This window comes from Motacilla alba, chromosome 2 (genome assembly GCF_015832195.1).
Source record: "Motacilla alba alba isolate MOTALB_02 chromosome 2, Motacilla_alba_V1.0_pri, whole genome shotgun sequence".
Lineage (NCBI taxonomy): Eukaryota > Metazoa > Chordata > Aves > Passeriformes > Motacillidae > Motacilla > Motacilla alba.
In genome coordinates, this window is record NC_052017.1 from 7,581,599 (window position 1) to 7,603,573 (window position 21,975).

General features: G+C 48.2%; 1 protein-coding gene across 1 annotated transcript; it reads left to right on the top strand.

Moving 5' to 3' along the window:
* Positions 1-447: 447 nt before the first annotated feature.
* HTR5A (5-hydroxytryptamine receptor 5A) lies at positions 448-4,451 on the top strand. The gene is made up of 2 exons (XM_038128261.1): positions 448-1,219; positions 2,169-4,451. Exons 1-2 carry the CDS (start codon positions 482-484, stop codon positions 2,499-2,501), a joined length of 1,071 nt encoding a protein of 356 aa, XP_037984189.1. The 5' UTR covers positions 448-481; the 3' UTR covers positions 2,502-4,451.
* Positions 4,452-21,975: the final 17,524 nt, after the last annotated feature.

A 21,975-nucleotide genomic window follows, 5' to 3' on the forward strand; every position in this document is an offset into this window, starting at 1 on the left:
CCCGCCGGGCTGCCCGCCCCGCACCCGCGCACGGCGCGGACTCACCTGCCCGCCCCGGCCCCGCCGGCCCGCGGCGCGGCTCCTCCGCAGGGGCCGCGGCTCCTCCGCCCCGCTCCAGCCGCTCCAGCGCCGCCCCGCTCCAGCCGCTCCGCGCCGCCCCGCAGCCGCCCCGCTCCAGCCGCGCACTCCCCGCGCCCGCGGAGCCGCCGCCTCTCGCCGCCGGGGCGGGCCGGGGGCTGCCGTCAGCCGCGGCTGACGCAGGGCTCTTCCTGCCGGGGATGAAGCCCCCGGCGGCCGCCAGCCGGGAGCCCCCGCGCCCGGCGGCGCTCGGGGCGGCCGGGGACCCCCCGCGCCCGCGGTAGGGCGGCGCTTCCCCCGCTCCCGGCGCGGGCAGCGCAGCGCCTCCCGCCGCCGCCGCGCCCGCCGCAGCCCGGAGGAGCCCGGAGGAGCCCGGAGGAGCCCGGCGCCCCGCAGCCCCGGCATGGAGCGCCCGCTCAACCTCAGCTGCCTCGCCGATACGACGCCGGACAGCGGCAACAGGAGCGGGTCCTCCGCCGGCCCCGAGGGCGGCCAGGCCCCTCTCTCCGTCTTCAGCGTGTTGGTTCTCACCCTGTTGGCCATGCTGGTGGTGGCCACGTTCCTTTGGAACGGGCTGGTCCTGGCCACCATCCTCCGCGTGCGCAGTTTCCACCGGGTGCCCCACAACCTGGTGGCCTCCATGGCCATCTCTGACGTGATGGTGGCAGCCCTCGTCATGCCCCTCAGCTTGGTGCACGAGCTGTCCGGGCGGCGGTGGCGGCTGGGCCGGTCGCTCTGCCAGGTGTGGATCTCCTTCGACGTGCTGTGCTGCACTGCCAGCATCTGGAATGTCACGGCCATTGCCCTCGACCGCTACTGGTCCATCACCCGCCACCTGGAGTACACGCTCCGCACGCGGCGCCGCATCTCCAACATCATGATTGCTCTTACCTGGGCACTCTCTGCCTTCATCTCTCTGGCCCCACTGCTCTTTGGCTGGGGAGAGACTTACTCAGAGGACAGTGAAGAGTGCCAAGTCAGCCAGGAGCCTTCCTACACCATCTTCTCCACCTTTGGAGCTTTCTACCTGCCCCTCTGCGTGGTGCTCTTTGTGTACTGGAAGATCTACAGGGCTGCCAAGTTTCGAATCGGATCTCGCAAGAGCAACTCCATCACCCCCATTACACCAGAAGCACTGGAGGTAGGTCAGCTTGGTTGTGTTTTGCTCGGGTCAAGCACTGGCAGCAGGCAAGCCTTTGTAGAAGTGGGGGAAACTTAAACCAAAAGTGTGCAAATGAACAGTGGTCCACCAAAGCCCTGTGGATCCTGGAGGCTTCCAAGGGAAGGCAGACTGCAAAGCTTGCAAACCCAGTCTGTTGGCTCCTTCCGAGCCCCCAGCTGTGAGCACTCAAGGTGCACCTAAAGCAACTTTGGGACATACTGCGAGCCTGAGCTCCATGTGGGCGAGCGGTGACTCACAGATGTCCCCCCATGGAATGCTGAATCAGTGCTCACCAGCATGAGTAAGGGGTCACTGTCCCTCCCCTGGGGATGCAAGGGGACAGTGGATGGATGGGCAGCTGGGTCTGCTGGGGACGATACCCTGGCAACCAACGGTGGCTTTGGGGACTCTGTGAATTTACCCAGACAGAAAGCACTTGTGCAGAATGTCCTTGGAAATCATTCCTAATCATGACTGCGTCGTGTCAGTTCATCCCAGGCACGGTGACTCTGCACTGTAAAGACTTCTTGCAGGGAGGAAGCAAATGTGTGCTAATTTTCTTTCCTCTCCTACCAAGTATTCTTAAACTCAATGGGTTTAGAGGAAGTGAGCAGACTTCTGTGCACAGCATGTGGGTGTGTGCCTGTTCTGCTGATCTGATTGTAAGCGGGGAAGTAATCTTATTGTGCTGCACTGTGAGTAACCCCAGGTACCCTCAGTACTCTCTCTAGGTTCTAATCTCACTTAAATAGTCTCCATCACCCAGAAGAGGTTATACAGCCACCTTGCCCTCAGCTAGAGTGTGACGTGCACGGCCTGTGTTTCCCCTGGAGCCCTGGTCCTCGCTTGCACTGTTGGGCTCTGTACCTGCCGTGTGGAGTCACCTGACTGGGGTACATATGGTGCAATTTGTGTTTGTGTTTGGCAGGTGAAAGAAGCTGCCCAGCAGCCACAGATGGTCTTCACTGTCCGTCACGCCACTGTTACGTTCCAGACGGACGGAGACACGTGGAGAGAGCAGAAGGAAAAGAAAGCTGCCCTCATGGTGGGCATCCTTATTGGGGTGTTCGTGCTCTGCTGGATCCCCTTCTTCATTACAGAGCTCATCAACCCACTCTGCTCATGTGACATCCCACCCGTTTGGAAGAGCATTTTTCTATGGCTGGGCTATTCAAATTCCTTTTTTAATCCACTCATCTACACTGCTTTCAACAAAAACTACAACAATGCCTTCAGGAACCTATTCTTTAGGCAGCAGTGAGCAGAAAAGGCTTTCCTGCTGCCCCAGGAAGCTGATTTTAAGTGGCAATGATTCTGACCAAATTCCTGAGGAAGTTCAAAGCCACAGATACTGAGGTGATGTTAAAGATCCATCGCCATGGGTTGTACGTCCCAGACCCAGTCCCTAGGCAGGCTCTCCATCCCAGCCTCTTAGCTGCTGTTTTTCCTGCAAGTAGCATGTAAGGGCTTCTCCTGCCAGCAGCCTGGCATCCTCGCTCCAGTGCCCTGCTGCATTCCTCCTGCCTCCCCAGTGATGCTCTGTTTGGTGGCACCAGAGGTGCAGAGGAGTCCACTGGCAAAGAATCTCCCAGCATTAATCACCTTTGTCCCATGCGCAGAGCTGGGACCCTATAACACCAGGAGGTTTTGTGATTACACATGGGAGCACATATTTTATGGCTTGTCTGAACACATGGTTTGTCTTGTCTTTCACAGGTAAAGACTGCAAAGTGTTTGTTTTTTGGGAAATAAAACCCTTGGTAAGGGTGAAGCGCAGACTGCAAGTACCAAGCTTTTTCTCACATACTTTGGGAAGAACAAATTGTGTCTGTTTGCTTTTGGATTCTATGTAGCAGAGTTTTTTAAAAAAAACAAAAAAACCCTAAAAAAACCCAAACTTGTTGTGCAAGCTTAATGCATGGTGTACCCTGGAATGAGAGAGAATGCATGGGAAACTCACCTCTCGTTCCCCAACTGCTACGTGTGAGCATCTGCCTCAGACCTTTATGTTCAGAAATACCAGCTGTAAATGCTAATCTTCCTGTCTGTTGTTTCCCATTTTAAAACATTAATGTATTTTGAGCAGCTGTGGGCAGATTTCCTGTAGTTTCAGGGGATGCAAGGGGTGTATTTCGAGTTGCCTTTCAATGAGGAGCTGTGTTTTACTATTTCTGAATGCAATCCAGAACATGAAACCAAAGCAAAAACCGCACTTTGTTTCCATGAGCCCTGGGTTGCAAGCAAAGGGCAGTTAATGGCAGGTGATATTTCTTTCTGGAAGCATAAAACCATGGAGCTTCTCTTCTGCAAGGACCAGGCTTGAATATTTATTTTTTTGCCCACCTGTCCTTCTCTGCCTGCCCCTCTAAGACTCCATCCCACGTGGTTGTTACCGCTCTGTTGCCTCCCTGCCTTTCCACATTACCAACTTAATTATATTAGTTGGCATTTCACTCCTAGAATTAGGGTTACACACTTTATACTGCCCTGCTGTAGGACTGACAGGTCTGCAGATTAGGAAAGCTTTAGTTTTAACTTGGTTCTGGGACAGCCACTGGAATCAGACCACAATTAAAATGGTGGAAAAAAGTACAAGATGGAAATCAGAACAACCTGATTTCATGTTAGATTTCATGTTAGATATCTCAAGAAGAGATAAAAGGAAAAGATGTCAATAAATGATGGTAAAACTCCCTGGGGTTGGGTAGTATTAATTTTTATCTGTAGTAGATCATGAGACATCCGATGTTAAAATTGTCACTGGTCCTTTGAACCAGACAATAATCCTGGCAGAGTTGGCAATAGAAGCCCTTTTTCTTTTGCTGTCTCTGGACAGGTGAAAATGAAAGCAGAGGTCAAGGTGATATTAAAGTGTTGCAGCCCTTTCAGGACCAGTTACACAAACATCCATTAGCACTGACATGGACATTGCTGATCCTGCCTTTTGGCAAGAAGAGAAATAGGATAGCCCTTGACATCTTCCTTAACACCATCTTATAAAAGTCTGTTAGAAACACTGGGTAAAACCCTGCCCTCATTGAAAGCAAAGGAGAACTTTTTCAGTGATTTCAAATGAATCAGATTTTTATGTGGCATGTCTTGTCCAGTAAAAGCATATTTTTAATGTTAATTAATTCAAGGAGAAGATGTGTGGGTTGGGAGTAATCTTCGAACTCCCATGAAAGAGGCTCTGACCTGCCCCCTAACCGTGGGCCAGTCTTTCCAACTAGTAAAGAGCATTTTCTTTGTTATATATATTAAAATATTATTAGTGACATCTCTGATGTATCAAAAATTGTAATAAACTCTTCAACTGCTTTTTTTACTGAATATATAAAGGCTGTGCTGCTTTCTCTGGACGGTCCATCACTGATGCTGAGTTGCTCCATTTGAGAATTGCTGCTTTTGTTGTCCCAAGGGTTGTTTAGCCAAAAATGACTTGGAAAAAAATGCTTCCTTGTTCAAGCCAGAACTTCAGCTAAGCTTGGTGGTGCTTGAAAGAAGCCTACTTCTTAGGCTCCCAGAATGATACTTTTAAGCATGGATGACTTGGGAAGTTGGATCTTAGATTGCCATTTTCACACCCATCATGTCTGCACAACCCCATGTCAGTCCCAGCTGTGTCCATGCCATTTTTATTTGCTCTTTGATGAGTATTGCAGATTCTCTTGTTGGGTGGGGTCCTTGTGCAGGGTGTGGAATCAGCTGTAAACTCTAATGTCCACTCGAGCACTGTGAGCAGACAGAAGTTAAACTGAAATCAGTGGGAAATTCCCTACTTTTGTTGCAGTTTGGTCCTGGGGTGAAGCTCCCTTTCTTTACACCCTCTGTTTATTCATGCTGTGCCTGAAACAGTGATAGGGAAACAGGAGATCATTTTGAAGTCACACTAGATAATTCCAATTTGCCTGTAGTCATGAGTATTCCACCATCCTGGTGTAAATTAAACTCGCATTTATTTGACAGGCCACATCTGATACAATCATTTTCTGGAAAGAAACAGCTTCCAGTTGGTCGTAAGATTTGTTCTTTTAAATCTTGACAAAATTAGCAGCTTTTGTATTGGCCAATTCCTGCAGCCCATACTTGAGACCACCACGGGCTTTCCTTCTGAAGATCATCCCTGCAATGCAATATGACCAGGCAGGGAAAATGTCATTATTCTGGAGGTTGCACTGCAGAATCATACTGAAGCATGCCACAGTGATCTCAGCACAGGGAAGTGGCACGAAGAGACATGGACATCTGATCCAGGCTCTGAGGCTTTTTACAAACCTCTCATTATTCAAACACAGATGCTGAGTGGGCTCCCAGAGATGCAAATCATGTTTGAAGACATAGGCAACCACAGCTTCAAAAGAGGCATCTTGTACCTTCTTGTTCCCATTTATACACAGAATCAGTGGTGTGAAGAGATCTGCCTCACCGAGGCTTTGTGAGCATTAATTACAAAATGTTGATCATGTACCAGGAAGGTGGAACACTCTGGTTTGAATGCCGAGCAGCATTATAAATGGAGCTTCTATTTAATTCCTCGGAAGAACGTTATTACCCATTATTATTGAGTTTTGTACGCAGTTTAATGGCTATATAATACTTCCAGAACAGATTTAACTAACCTGCTCCCACTTACGATTAATTTAGTTCCCTCTCAATGCCCTGACAATCCAATGAACATCTGTTAGGGAGCTCGGTAGCGAGGGCAGCGTGTGCTGAATCCCAGCTGCTGCTGAGCGTCTCCTCGCGATGCTGAGCGTGCTGGCAGGGTTCAAGGAGCAGCAGCTCTCTGGGCAGTCTCCTCTGGGTTCCTTTTACTTTTTAGGGAAGAGAGAAAAGGTCATTGAAGAATGCCCATGGATTACATGACAGGTTGGCTAAACACCTTCCTCCTTCACCCCCAGCCTGTTGGGCTCTCTTCTCATCGCAGGCAGGTGACTCCCGGACATGCACCAGCCCTATGCAGCCAGAGGTAAGCCACACATGACTTCATCCCCTGGTAATTTTCCAGGGCTTTTCAAAAAAAAATTACTGCTAGGAGATGTGTCCTTTGGACTGTCAGCAGCAGCTGAAAGTGGGAGTTTCCTGGAAGTAGAGTTGTAGGTAATTAAAGAAATTTTACCTGACAAAAGTAATTAATGACTATTCCTTCCAGTGATTGCAGTGGTGAGGTGCGACTGACAAAGTGTCAAAGTGATTTCTGCAAGGCAGTGGTTAGAGCTGCTTTGTTCATCATTTTTAACTCTTGGACCCCTTGTTTTACTGGTAGAGCTCCCCCCTGGGGCTGCAGCAAAGTCATGGTGAACATGGTACAGGCACCATGAATGCTCCACGTGAGAACAGTGGGGTGAAACGTCCATGACAAAATTAGCATCCCCACTGGGATACACGCTACCATGAAAATCATTACTTTGCCAGCATTTCATTAAATTTAGGACATGGCCAAAGAGCTCTTTAAGTCCTCATTTTCAGTTACACCGAGGTGCTGAGGAAGTTGCAGAAGACTGGAAAAGAGCTGGAGCTGTGCCAGTATTTCAAAAAGGCAAATTTGGAGAGCCAAGTATTTCTAAGGCAAATGCTGTTACTGATTTACAGCTTGAAATTGATCCTTGGCAGAAAAGTGGAAGAGCTGATAAATGACTTGGTGAATAAAAAATTACAGGAAATAAATATAATTAAAATAAATCACATTGATGTTTTTGATTGCAGCACATGGTTCATTGCTGATGGTGATATAAAGTGTTCACTCAATAATGAATCCGACTTGACAACATTCAATGCCTCCATTAAAAATTGAAGAAGAAACCAATATGAGGTTCAAACTGTCCAATAATTGCTAATAATTTATGGTCTGGGAAAGGTGTAAATACAGAAAATAAGGTCACTTCTACAGAGAAGTGAGGATGAAAACTGGTTGGGAGCATTTCAGCCTGGCATGAGGGAAAGGCACGTGTCCAGGAGCAGCGGGAGGGGGCCCTGGTTGCAGGAGGAGAGACAAGGCTGTGATGGGATGCATCAGGAGCTGAACATATGGGACTTTTCAGCATTTCAGGAACAAGCAGGCTTACTTCTTGCCTGTGCATGGGCTGTGTCCAGCTGTGGGTTTTATTCTGGTCACTGAAGGAGAGGCTGTGATTTCAGTTCATCGTCTTTTTGCTCCTCCCTCCTCCTTGTCACTGCCAGGCTGTCAGCCTCAGCATTGCCATTCTGTGTCATTTTCCATGCTAGCCAAGTCAAATACTGTCCCTAATCATCCTCAAAAGCAAGACAGATGGGCCCTTTCCCTGGATCCTCCAGTGCATTGTTGTTGTGCTCTGTCTATCCATTTCAGCAGTGGGAACAGCAGCTTCTGTGATGCTGAAGCCCCACTGCTGCCCAAGGACGGGACCAAACAGGGCTGGGTGTAGCTCCAGGGGTAATTCTAGATGGGGAAAGATAAAGCTGGAGCTGTACACTCCCCTTGGTTTTCTGCTGGAGCCATTCCCAACAAAACTGTTCCTAACCAGCTTCTAGTCCCCGCTCTGCTTCTGGTGGGACCAGGCAGCCACTACCATGGATCTGGTCATCTCTGCAGGAAGGAGAAAGAGGGGGTAAAAAACCTTCCACTGCAGCTCTCATTACAGGAAAAAATCTTCCCAGCTCTGATTGCCCACCTGGGAGAGGACACAAAGTCCACGTGGCTGAGATATCCATTCTGACCAGTTCAGTCCCTTCTCACTGGTAGCTGCAGAGGGTGGACTCCTCTATCATTCCAAACTGCCTGCTGCTCACCAGGTCCTGAGTCTGTGCAAGTGTTGAAAACACTGCATTTTTCATCAGTTCAGGGCTGCAGCCTGAGGTCAGTGCTTCTTCCTTGTGCCTTTCCATCCCCAAATCCTGGTTAAGCACAGGTCCCACCAGGCTCAGTTGCTGGCACAGAGAAGGGCAGCCTTTCAAAATTAGCATCTCTGTTGGTGAAGAAGACCTCCTAGTCTCTGGGCTCAAGATGCCAAACCAATAGCTGAGGTGCCACAGAACCCCAAGATCTGCTTCTTCTTGCCCTGTTCAATGTTTGGATCACCTGGTTCTTCACAAGACACCAGGCTGGGCAGTCCCAAAGCTTAAACTATGCCCCCTCAGGTTTGTCTTGCTAAAGTCCATCACGTGTCCCACCTTTTCACTGCTCCCCTCTGGTGCTGTTCTGGAGCTCTGGCTATCAGGAAACTGTTCACACACTGGTCAGGGTGCTGCCTCTACAACATCTCCATGGCATGGCACAGCTGGACCAAACAGGGCTGTTTCCAACCCAAAAGAGCCTGTGTCACATAGATCATGGTGAAAATTAATATGATCACCTTCTAGATCTGCTAACAGCCTGGTATCCTGCCCCACAAGCTACCTGTGCTGCTGTCAGGCAGACTTTGGAGGGGAAAAGCAGAGCCCGTGGTCACGTATTTTCACAGTTTGAGTGGAGACCTGCCTTTGAGGAGGGGGGAGGAATCATTCTGATGCGTTGCCAAATGGCTCTTTTGGTGGGCACTGGAGCATATGGAGCCTCTCTCACAATTGCCCAGGAGCTGCAGATCTGTGATGTTTTTCCTCTCCTCAGCTGCTCACCTGATGCCAAAGTTTCCAGGTGCACTAAGGCAGGATGCTCCTGCCGCGCGCCTTGGACCTTCCACCTGCCCGTCACGGCACTGGGGTGAATATTAAATAGGCAGCAGATGCAAAGTGCAAGCACACTTGCTGGCCCAAGGGGTTACTCAAGATCTAGAATTTGAATGCAAAAAGAGACTGAGAACCCATGGTATTAAGTAATTAAGCTTTTCTGAGAGTTTTAAAAAGGAGGCAGATAGATGCTGAGGAGAGGTGATGCAGCTTCTCTGCTTCCTGCAGCTTTGCAGCACAAACCTCGGCCTTACAGGGGATTTCAGAGCACATTATTCTGACTAAAGCCCCCGGGCTACTTTATAAGCTGTTAATAGTTGCCAACAAAAATGAGTGTCAGGGCTGCTTCTTATTAACGTGAGCATTTAAGGCACCTGGAGAACACTGAAAGTAGCATAAACCCTATAAATTCTTTGCGAAACCATCAAATTGGCCAGTGCTTGCATGCAGAACATAGCAAATAACTTTCAAATGAAATTTATTCACAGCAAATCTGCTGCTGCTCATCAGATCAACTTGTCCACCACTGTTACTCACACATCTCCAAGACACCACATATACACCCACTGTGTGTGCACTACGTTGCCTTCCCCTGGTGATTCCACAGGTGACTGTCCCGCAGGGATTTTGTCCTGGATTCCCCAGCATGAGGTGCAAGGCAGCACCTCCTGCCCCTCCCTGGTCATCTGGCCTTCAGGGTACCCTGATGTGTACATGGTGTGTCTGGGTGTGGAGCAGCTAGGCTGTTTTTTCAGACCCCTGCTCCTCATCCTTCTGTCTGGCAGCCCCATCTGAGCAGCAGCTCCCACTCCACACCGCTTCTCCTGGCTCCCTTCTTGCTCTTGGAGATGCCCAAGAAGTTCTTCCGCAACTTGGTGGAGACTTTTACCCTCTGTAGAGCCGTGGTGGTGCTCCCAGAGTCAGGGCTGCTCCTCAAGGGCCCGTGGAGAAGGTAAACTGAATAAACCTGATGAACTGAATGAATCATGAAGCCCCAGATTAAGTGGGGTGATAAAACGCCGGTGGGCTGCACCGGTATCCCTCTGAAATTGCAGTGAGTTCGGGTACTTCAAAACCATAAAGTAGGCGTGATCCTCACCGAGGGGGATGCTGAGGGGAAAAGGGAATTATCTCACCCCCGTCCCTCATCGCTGTTAAGGGACAGGCGTTGGTTTCTTTCCGGACCCCCGTTCTTGGGGAGGGGCTCGCTCATCCCGTGTGTGCGCTCACGCAGCGGGACACGGAGAGCGCTGTGCTTCCACCCCAGCCCGCACTGACCGTGTGCCCCTGCACAAGCCCAGAGCCTGCCGAGAGGAGAGACCAGAGGCGGCTCTGGAGGCGCAGAGAAGGGCGAGCAGAGAGCCGCTGGGAGCCGGGGGCCGCCGGGGCAGCCGGAGCGCTCTGCCCGCCCCAGCGCCCCCCTGGCAGCGGCACAGAGAGGTGACTGCTCGAGGTGACTGCTCGGCACAGAGAGGTGACTGCTCGAGGTGACTGCTCGGCACAGAGAGGTGACTGCTCGAGGTGACTGCTCGAGGTGACTGCTCGGCACAGCGAGGTGACTGCTCGAGGTGACTGCTCCTCACAGCACCGGGGCACGCAAAAAGCACCTTCAGGCCCGCTCGCCTTCCCGCTCCTCCGCGGCAAGATCGGTTGTCGCTACAGGACCCGAAATAAAACGACGCGGACACGCAGCTCTCCAAGGCAAAAACACAGGGCAGTTTAATTTCTGACTCCAGCATTTACAGATTTCCGAAAGTGACAGTGGATTGGAGGGTGACAGTGACACCTCTGCGATGACACTGGACAAACCAACAGTCCATCAAATTTCTCCTCCTCCATAAAAGAATGCAAAACAATAAGTTGTTTACATCAAGTGCGTGAGAAAGTTCGTTACAAGAATGTAAACATCAGAAGTTAGAAAAACTTAAAAAAAACCAGGGCGAAAGTTAGAATTTTAAGTTAGAAAAACTGAAAAAAATCGCTCTGTGTTCGGCAAGACGTGAGCTGAGTGTGCTCGGTTCTGCTCCAGGGTGGCAGCACAGGGCAGAGAGAGACAAATTGTTGCTCGCTTCCTTCTGCCAGCTGCCATGCAGGGGGGAAACGGAGCAACAGCCCTTTTATCGTCCCCAGATGTAGTCCTGAGAGATGACAGGATGCTTACAGATTTCTTTTTATAACTGCTATTTGAATGATAATGATGCACCTAAATAACCTGGATAATGCAAACCTTAGTGCTGACAGTGGAAGGAGAGGAAAAATGCACTCTGTCGCTGAGCAGGTCCCCTCCAGCTTTGTGAGATGTCTCAACACTGTGCAAAATGAGCAGCGTTCATGGTGTTCAGCATTTGGATGTTCAGCTTCATACAGCCCTTTGTAAGTGGAAAACGTCTCTCTTGCTTACCATGTAGAGCTGCTTTAAGAGCCCTGTGAACTGCACCAAGCCCGGCAGAGTTCAATAAGTGTTTGGACAATGCTCCCAGGCATGTGGTGTGACTCTTGGGGTTGGTTCTTTGCAAGGCCAGGAGCTGGACCCAATGATCCTTGTGGGTCCCTTCCAACCCAGCATATTCTGTGATTCTGTAAATTCCTCTGCCTCTTCTGATTGCCCCGAATTCTGAGATGCCTCAGAGTAGAATTAGCACTGCACATTTCCAGATTTTCTTTATCCAACTTTGCATCCTCTAACACTCCTACTCCTGGCAAAGGCACAGCTACCCAGCCTGGCTCTGGCTGCTGGAGTCCCAAGTGAGGCGTGTCTTCAGCAAAAAGACGTGAAAACCAGAATTACCCACATTGTAGGGTGATGTTATTTCTGAAGAATGACTAGTTTATTTTATAGGGCCAGGATGCAACTTTTTAATGCACAAATGTCTTTATGAGACTTTCTAGACATAGGTGAGTAGGGGATCTTTTGCTCTCCAAGCAGGGCAGCACAGTAGACATGTGGGAACATACACACAGCAATTTCCCAGATTAATTGCTCTGAGTTTTTCCCAACAAGCACACAGCACTGCATAGCTAAACATCCCAGGAACATGTTCTCTTTGGGCACAACGATCAGCCTCCACACACTGGAAAATATCAACACAAACAAACACTTTTCCTACAAAACACACAAACACAAAATCACTCGTGCATTTCTTTTTAGAATCACAGAATGCTTTGTATTGGAAGAGACCTTAAGAATCATCTAGTTCCAAACCCCCTGCCACTGGCAGGGATAATTTCCACTATGTCCCATCCAGCCTGGCTTTGAAAACCTCCAGGGATGGGAAGCAGTCACACTGCATCCACCATTGTAGCTGGTTTTGGTTATTTTGTTCTTGACTAGAAATACTGAATGAATGTGTGAAGGACAAAAAACCCGTCTCAGCAAAATGTTAATTACTAAATCCTCTCTCTGATCAAGGATAAAAGGAAAGGTGAATCAAAGGTAAAATGATTTTCACCAAGGAAAATTCTGATAGCTTGTTGAATTTTTCTATTGCATCAATTATATGTGATTTGAGGAGATAAAACAATTCCTGAGCTCTTCCTGGAGGAGATTAGCAGAATGTTTTGGTAATCCCTCTGATCCCTCAGGAATGAGTGCAATTTCACTAATCATTATGCACGAAGGGTTGATGTTATAGACAGAGACTGCTACAGACAGAGTTAAGAAATGAGACCAAGAGTTCACGGAGTGGCTGAGGTTGGGTGGAAGTCACCTGGTTCACTCCCTGCTCAAGCAGGACCACCCAGAGCTGGTTACCCAGGACCATGTCCAGATGGCTTTTGGATGTCCCCAAGGATGGAACCATCTGGACCATGTCCAGATGGCTTTTGGATGTCCCCAAGGATGGAACTCCACACCTTCCCTAGGCAACCTGTGCAAGTGTTCAGGCACCCTCAGCAAAAACATGCTTCCTGATGTTCAGAGGAAACTACCCGTGTTTTCATTTGCCCCCATTGCCTCTGGCCCTGTCACTGGGCACCACTGGACCTTTCTGAATGGTCTTTAGCTTTGGACTAACAGGAAAAGCTTGCAGGGGCTTCATTCATTAGGACTGCAATATGACAGATAGCTTTATCTCTTCACATCCACATCCTTGCCTGCAATTAAATGAAGTGTATTGTTCCTGTGTCTGATTGCATGTGGGAGGCAGGGATGTAGTCTCTACTCTGACTTACAGTGTTCTAAGAATTAATGAAAAAAAATTCTATATTTCTTTTTAAATAGAGAAAAAATGTTATTGTCTTCTTTTTCCTACTGCCTTGAGGGATCATCAGGAGAATTCTTGTAGCTACATGTCTCTCAAGTATTTAAAGCAGTAAAACATGTAATAGCCTCTTTTTTCCTTCTTCTTTTTCTTCCTTTAGAAAAAACCCTGTGTGAGTTGCTTGGAAGTTGTTTGGTGATGTGTGGGTGTATTATGGCTGTGTCTAACTCGCCGGGGGGAAGCTAAGGAAGAACGAGGAGTCGTGCCTACAACTTACACATCTCTCCTCCAATCACTCATTTGACTGGCATTTCGGGGGAAAGACAGTGGTTTGAGGATTAAAGAGAAGTCAGGAGTCTGGAGGTGACAGACAGTGACGTTCAGCTGGGGCTGATGTGGCAGCACATCTCTGCACTTTCTGCTGTAAGGCTCATCTGTCTGGGGAGGTGAGAAGCTGCCAGTTTGCTGCTCTGTACTCAGACTCCTCTTCCTCTACATGCCCTGTGGGGATCAAAAATGCCCAACCACCCCCGTGCACTGCCAAGGAGGCAGCCCCATGTGCCTGGCAGCTGTGGGGCACCTTCGCTCACAGTTGTGTGGGTGTCATAATGGCTCCTGGAAGTGAAGGAAGATCTGGTCACACAGGAAGAGTTTTTGGCAGCTCCTTGATGTCCTTGTTGCTTGGTGCTTCTGCTTGAGCCAGTTAAAATGGGCTTTGCAGAGACAGAGCCCAGGTGTGGGAAGAGGGGTTATCACTTGAGGATAATCCAGGTGTGAAAATCACTCCACAAACCTGCTAGTGAGAGAGTACGGGAAATAGAAGCATCTCTTCATTTCAGATGAGACTTAGATGCTATAAATCATGGTTCTGAGAAAAACTCAGGAATGAATTATGTGGGTTTCTTTTTATTTGGTGAAATGAGAGAGAGCACAGTGGGACTTTCTTCTTTAGCTCATTAACTTGTTACCCAAATACCTCCTTGGAGCTGGATCATGAAATCCGTGCACAATAGCAGATCACAACAGCTACATTGCCAGAAAATGGGGAAATATATGGTTTTTTAACAAGTTTACAAAGAAGCACTGGTTTTTAACAGGTTTACAAAGAAACACTGTTTCTTTGACTACTGGCCAGTCTTTGTAAATAAGAACATGAATGTCCAAAGGCAAAAATATTGGTGCTGTTTCAAGTGCTGGCTCCTGTGGTCTCCAAAGGAAATCACTCTCTTGCAGTTAGGTGTTACATCAAAAGCTTTACCACTGGCAACTGCAAGTGTTACACTTACTTTCAATCCTGGAGACAAAGCATCAGGCTGAACTTCTAACCCACAGCTTCATGCCAAAAGCACCCACACTAAAAATGCCAGAGCCACTGCTTTTTAGCCCTTCAATATTCACTGGAAATGATGTTGGATTCACTAGCTGGATTTCTGAGAAGGTGCTCAAGAAGTGAAACATGGATGCACATGGCTCATGAACAGCACTTCAAAACATACCTGTAACTGGTGAGTTTTAAACAGGTCCCATGTGGTTCTTATTTGGTTTTTCAAAATCCTTCAGGCAAGCGGCAAGAAGCCACCACTCAGATAAGTGTTGTTCTTTTGGCAGCACTTTGCATTTCCTAATTACTGTCGGGTTATTTCCAAGCAATTCTGCACTGCAAGAAGGTAGAAGATGCCTGGCTTGAGCAAGGACCATCTTATTGCCCAATGCTGTGCTCACAAAGCATGACACTGTCCTTTGAGTTGATGCTGTTCCTGTGGTGCTGCCCTGCTCTTACCTGTCCACAGGCTCTGTATGGGTCCCCATCCCAACCCTGACCTGCCTGGCCTTGGCTCACCCCTGTCCCCATTCCCACAGAGATACCCAACATCACTGAGCTGCTGCTGAACAGGCACTTGCTTGGGAATGCTGTTGAAAGAGGGCAGAGGTTGTTTCTCACTTTCCATGAGGTTAATACATAAAATATTTATATGTAGCTTCAAGTGCCAGGTTCCTGGCCACGACTTGCTCTTCAGCAGGTTCCTGGAGGCTCTGCTGTTCCCCTCTGGCCATTGACGTGGGCTGCTCCCCTGAGCTCCCTTCCATTGCTGCTGAGCCAGACATGGATACTCCAGACAATCCCAGGCAGCAGCCCATGTTTAAGCATTGCAGATAGATGCCCAAGGCGTGCAGACAGGCAGTGTGGATCTTGCCTTTGATCTGTGCACACACACCCCATCCCCTTTATCTTTTACTACCTGTTGTAAAATCCTTCCCTCCAAAGGACTGTGATCCCAGCGCGGGTTTTTTGCTGCTCCCCAGCTGCAGATTCCAAAAGGATTTATGGGAGGTGCAAGATGAAAGAAAGACTGAGAGGAAGAGCTCTCAGTGCAGACGGTTTCTGGTGAGCAGGGTGGGACCAGCAGTGCTGGAGAACAAAACACTCTTGGCATTTGCAGCTCAGGTTTCCACGCAGAGAGAGCCGGGAGCTTCCCTGCCAGCACTCATCCCAGCACTCACCGTGCTGTAACCTCCCCTCGGTGCTGCCTCACACCTGTCTCTGAGTCAGACCAGCAGGAAAGGGGCACAGCAACACCACAGAGTAATGGAAATGGTGAGTTCCTGCTGCCCAAAGGTCGCAGTTGGCACTCTGTGCCTCTCTGAAGCACATGCTGACACCAAGCAGTGACACCTCGGTGCAGGGCAGGGTCACTCTTGCAAGATGTTTTCTGTCCTGTGCTTTGGAAGTTGGAAGTGATGCTCCAGCGAGCTCTGCAGTCTTACAGAATATGAATTGTCCTCTTTTGACCCACTTATCAGATGACCTTTTGTATTTCTGAAGACAATTTTTGCACGTTAGCTATGTTGCTCATCTCCATGGGAAGCACTGTTTGGCTGAACAAAGCACCAAAACAAGAAGAGCTCTGAGCATGGCTGGTCCCACACTCCTATTCCATGGGCTGCTCTGGGGTCATCCTTCCACGTATTATTGTACATATTCTTTTGGAACCCACTCATCCCCAAAGCCTTTTCAAGTGGGGAAAAATGGCAAAAGTTGGCAGTGGGCAAAAAAAAAAGTGAGAAGCTGTAAGGGTTGACAAGATTTGCCCCATGAAACACAGAGGAGGGCAGAGAAGTGGTGGCTTTGTGGGATGTAAATAACTTGCCAGTTCGTGGTGGCTTTGTGGGATGTCAATAACTTGATCCCAGCTTGGACACTCACCCTGGTGGAGCCTGGTCCTACTCACACTTCAGAAAGAAACAGCAGACACACAGTGAGTGAGTCTGAGTGCCAGGGCGCCTGAATGCTTAGAGATGTGGGGGGCTCCTCATCCAAGCTTGGAAACATTGGTTTTAGACCCATTTATACACTGTGAGGAGGCACAGCTCTGTAGGTAGCCCTGCAAGATGGTCATGGTGAATGGTGGAGGAGAGGTGAGAGCTTTGGTCAGGTGCTGTGCCTGACTCCCTTGAAATCAGCACACCACAAAAAGCTCTGCTGTGAGAAGTCAGAGAAATGTAGTCAGAGCTCCTGGAATGGTCTTCTGGTTTCTGAGGCTACATCAACAGAAAAAGAAATATTGGCAGCAGTGACAGAAGCACTAAAAAGTTGTTCTGAGCTCAGTATTTACATTTTCAAAAAGCAGAAAAAGACAGAATTTGGAGGGACCTGAATACCTGGGCTCATACTTTCAAAGCATCTTAAAAAGGAAATGTCCAATTGAATTTCTTTAATTTCTCTGAGATTTCAAAGCATTCTCCAGATATCAGAGATAAGGGTGCAAAAAACCTCTCCTGCCAATTTGTGAGTCCAACTGGAAAAGTGCTGGGACAAGAAAACAGCCCTGAGTCGGCATTCAGAGCAGAGCATCTTTGCAGCAGGTAAAACAGCTGTGGGCATTGCTTGTGCAAGGACATCACCTTTGGGCTGAATGGAAAAGGAAGTCCCCGTAACTGAGCAGGTTCACAAAAACTTTTCTTAGGAGAAAACTTTGGGAGGTTAAGTGAGTTTGCAGCAGTTTTAGTTCTGAGTTCAGAACTCTGGGGAGGGCACACCTGGAGTGCTGTGCCCAGCTCTGGCCCCCCAGTTTGGGAAGGACGTTGAGACACTTGAGCACATCCAGAGGAGGCAACGAGGCTGGAGAGGGGCTGGGAACACAAACCCTGAGAGGAACCGCTGAGGGAGCTGGGGGTGTTCAGGCTGGAGAAAAGGAGACTCAGGGGTGACCTTATCACCCTCTACAGCTCCCTGAAAGGCGGTTGTGCTTAGGTGGGGTTGGTCTCTTTCTCCAGGCAGCATTGACAGAGCCAGAGGACACAGCCTCAAGCTGCACCAAGGAAATATAGGTGGGATATTAGGAAAAAGGTTTTCACAGAAAGAGTGATAAAGTTATCTAAGTGATAAAGGAATGGCTGCCTGGGGAGGTGGTGGAGTCACCATCCCTGGATGTGTTTAAAAACAGACTGGATGTGGCACTGGGTGCCAGGGTTTGGTTGAGGTGTTGGGGCTGGGTTGGACTCTATGATCTTTAAGGTCTCTTCCAACCTGGTCATTCTGTGAATTCAGAGTTCAGTGCTGAGTTTGTTGCTGCTCTGGGCTGGTGCTGGGTTTCAGTGGGACATGAGCTGATGGCTTGGTATGGAGACAAATCACTGCACGTGTGCTGCAGTGGTAGTGTTGAACTGTTTACATCTCCTCAAATTACATGAAGTGGAGTCACTAAACTCACAATTTCTTCCCAGCAAGTAATGCCCAAGTGTAGCACCATGGAGCAGCACATTCCCTGCCTCCTGAGCACCTTTATTGCCCTCCCTGCTGTGTCTCCCATGATTGTTTGCATGCCACAAGATCTGGGTTTGAATGGGTGATTCAGTGCTGTGCTGTGATTCAGAAGCTGTGTTTGCATGTCAAGAGATAAAGTGGGTAGAGGAAAAAAATCTCCTCCCTGAGGAACTCACTGGAGCTCCATGAGGCTCTTGCCATCACTTTCCTGTAGGAAACCATGGATCAGAACTTCTCCCACTGCCTGCTTTCCATCCTCCAATTCCTGTCTCACACGGACACTTGGACAATGTATGTCCCTCCTTAGCAGGGACCAAAGTGAAATTCAGCCACATACCAAGAAGCTAAATTTTTCCAAAGCTGGTAACTGTAGGAAGAGCTAACCAAGCAGCTTACCATTACTTGCAAGCAAGAATCTGGGGTTTTTTTTCTGAAGTATTCTGTCCAGAAGTAGCAGAAGGCCTGAGGCTGCTGAACAAAACAAGGGTAGAAACCTACAGAAATTATAATTAGAGGGCACATTGTGGTATGGTGCCAACAGCCACTCAGAGATCTGGGATTATTTCTCCAGCTTCTGCCTGAGTTCTGAGTTTAGCTGCCTCAAATACTTCGATCCTCCCTCTTCCTCATGTTTAAAAATTACTGCCCTGAAGCCAAAATCTGAGATGCTGACATTAACATTAATGCAGTCTCAGACTCCCAGCCTGGTAATCCAAAAAAAACCCACAGCAAACCACTCTCTGATCCAAATGGTCAATGATAGGCACTGAGAAAACTGCAGTGAGTACAAGAAGTGCCCAGAGGCATGTTAATTGCAGCAGGAAAAAAAGAACACATTACACCAGTACTTGGATTTGGGCAGTGCTTGAGCCTGGTATTAAAGATCTGAAGACTTCCAGGATCTCACCTACTCTTGGAACATCACTTCAAGGCCCAGAAAAAACCCTCCTTGGTCCTCAAACTTTCCCTTATCCTAGTAGGAAAGTTACTGAAGTGATACTAATCTAAATCCAGATGTCAGAAGGTAGATTGCTCCTAAAATTTAGCTGTGCTTGAGAAAATTACCAGAAAAAAATCCAACTCAAAGATTTGGGGATGCTCATTGCAAAGCAGGAGCCAAGAAAACTTGTTTACAGCTTGCTCTCCATTTAGAACTATTAATCACTGAGCCTTGGCTGCACTTCTCAAAAATTACCAAAAGGATGCCTATCAGGTTGGATTAATCCAAAGTGCCCTGATAGAGTCAGTAACTACCTGGGATATGGATCAAAACTGGCAGGTCAACTCACTGATTTACCCAAAAAAACCCCAAAAAACCAAAACAAAAACAAACAAACAAAAAAAAACCCACCAAAAAACCTCCCAAACAACAAAAAAAGGCAGAAACTACCTACTGAGGTAACAGGGACCACCTCTTTCCTCCCTCAACTGCTTCCTGATACCAGGCTGATTCATAACCAAGGAGGTGTATCTGAGATGCTCCTGGACCTCCCCATTTGTGGGGTCTTTCTAGCCATGAAGTCATAAAATTCACTAAGTGTGCTGAAGATAAAAGAAATGAGAGAGAAAAATGAAGTTTTTGAAAAAGTTGCAATTCCCTCCACTTTTCTTTGGAAGAGCTACCATCCTGAGGAAGCAGCAGCAGGTGTGTCCTCAACAATAGCTGGACAACACCAGGAAATATGAGTTTTTGTGAGAGACACATCCCCAAGGTGAGTCTGCATTTGTAAACCCTCAGCTTTTCCCTGGCCAGGGGCTCAGTGAGGGACACGGGATCTGCAGCTTCCTCTCCAGCCATGGCTATTATCCCAGGCTGACCCACACCTTGCCATGGCTTGGTCATGGACCTGCCTGGACACTGGGAATGTGCCTGGAGATCTGGCTGGTGGCCACAATTTTATCTGCATGCAGGATCTACGTGGCTGGTTCTGACTGCCAGAATCTGTCACCAGTTAGAAAAGAGATGAGAATTATAAATATCTCATTCATCAGATATTAAGTAAGTTACACAGTAAAGGAACCACAAGCTGGATTTTATGTGAGAGCAAGAAAGTATCTTGATCTGAAATGGGGCTTTTTTTGTTTAAATTAGGGAAAAAGTCAAGATGGATGTGTGCTATGTTCCCAGACTGTCCATGAAGAAGCATGAACTTCACAGATTCATAGTCCTACCTGGAAATATTCAGCAGCATTCACTTAGGTCATTATCAGACCTACATCCAACCAAGTGTAGAATTCTAATTACTTTTACAAATAATGAAGTATCTAGAACATCATTTCTTGGCATTTTCAATTGCATTTTTCCTCTAAATTGCCGAGATAAAGTGGTCACTGATGCCTAAGAAGCACCAATAGAGGCATCAGATATTAGGAAGTCTCTTATTTATACACTATATCTACAAAAGGAATGCTTTTCTTCAGTTAAGCAGTGAGTTGCTGTTGTACTCTGGGTCTCCAGGTCTCCTTTCCTGTTCCAATATAAAATTTTCATCAAGAAGAGTTTTCCATTTAGGAGATCCTGTCTATAACATCTTCCTCAATACCTTAGCAATTATTTTGTCTTCAAGTGAACTCATTTGCATTTTGTAATGCCTTCCAATTCCACAGCATATTTCAGAAAAATTAAACACCAAAGAGATACTCCAGAGTACATTTCAGCTGACTTTTCCTTAAAGTAGTAGTTATTAATCATGAAAGTTTCTTCTTTCTTGAATTATCACGCTCTAAAATTAACAGCAATAAGCAACCATTTGAGGTGTTTAGAATGCTGCTAATCAGATTGAAATGAAAGCACCAAATTATTTAGTTGAATAGTCAGGGAAGTCACCTTAGAAAGCCAGTCTGGGCCACCCAAATACAGCTGGGATGGTGCTGGTTACACTCTGAGCCAGTAGTGGAGCAGTAGTGGAGCTAGGGAACATTTCAGAATCTCCATTTCTTCTTTTTTTCTTTCTGAATCTGAACTTTCAGACCACCGCTGCAATGTTTTAGACAAATGGCAAGGCTATCTCCAGGTCCCTCTGAGGAGATCAGCAAACTTGGAGTTATGCAAGTGCATTAATCGGAATCTGCAAAGGATGAAGAGGAACGAGGGGCAGAGAACCTCTGGTGCAGGACAGAGGACACTGCTTCATAACTTACTCTCCTGTGAAAGGCGTGCCTTTGGCTGTGGATCCTCAGAAGTGCAGTAGGTGCTGGGTGTAGCTCTCACCGTGGTCACTCGGAGCGAAGAAGCGCCGGCTGGCAGCTGCCTGAGTGACCGGAGGGGGCCACAAGGACGGCCGCTCCCAGGCTCTCTCCGAGACCACCGGGGTAGCGGTGAAGGCTGCGGCGTGGGTGACCCACGCCAGAGTACGCTACGAGGTCCCAAGGCGAAGGAAGGAGAGAAGGGACACTTGTGTGGGTGCCAGGGAAGCTTTGTTCCAAGACAGACCCAGGGACAAGCACAAAGCAGAGGAGTGTGCGAGGTTCATATAAAGGGAGAGGGTGCAGGGGGTGGGAGCACAGGGCAACCAGTAGGCTAAGGTAAAGGGAGGAGTATCACATACAATGGAACCAATGGGGACAGCATGGGGGAGGGAGGAAGCCTTGGAGACAACCATACAAGTAAGGGATGATTGGCATGGAAACTTCTGGAAAGAAAGCGGGGGGTGGTTATAATGACAGGCAGGGGCAGTGGGCAGCACCTCAGGGATTGACATGATCACATAAGGGCATAAGGGGAGGAGCCCGGTATCTGAGGGACATTCTGAGGGACAATGCAATGGCGGGAAAACAGAGGGTAAACAACTTGGGGAGAAACCATCATGAGGGACTTAACATGGGGTGAACAAGGGATCAAACCATTTCTGAAACTAACAGAGAATAATTAAGTTTCCATAACAGAGTCAATTATAACTTTAAAAGCACACAATGCCACAGTTGGGAAGCATTTCTGTACAGAGAGGGTGGTTGGACAGGGGGGCAGGCTGGTAAAGAGATGGTTCTCACAGGCTGTCAGTGTTTAAGAGGTATTTGGACAACGCCTTTCACAATTTCCTTCAAACCAGTGAGGACCCTGACCCCTGAGAGGGTCCGGCAGTTGGACTGGATGATCTGTAGGTCCCATGCCCTTGGTGCTGTCCTTA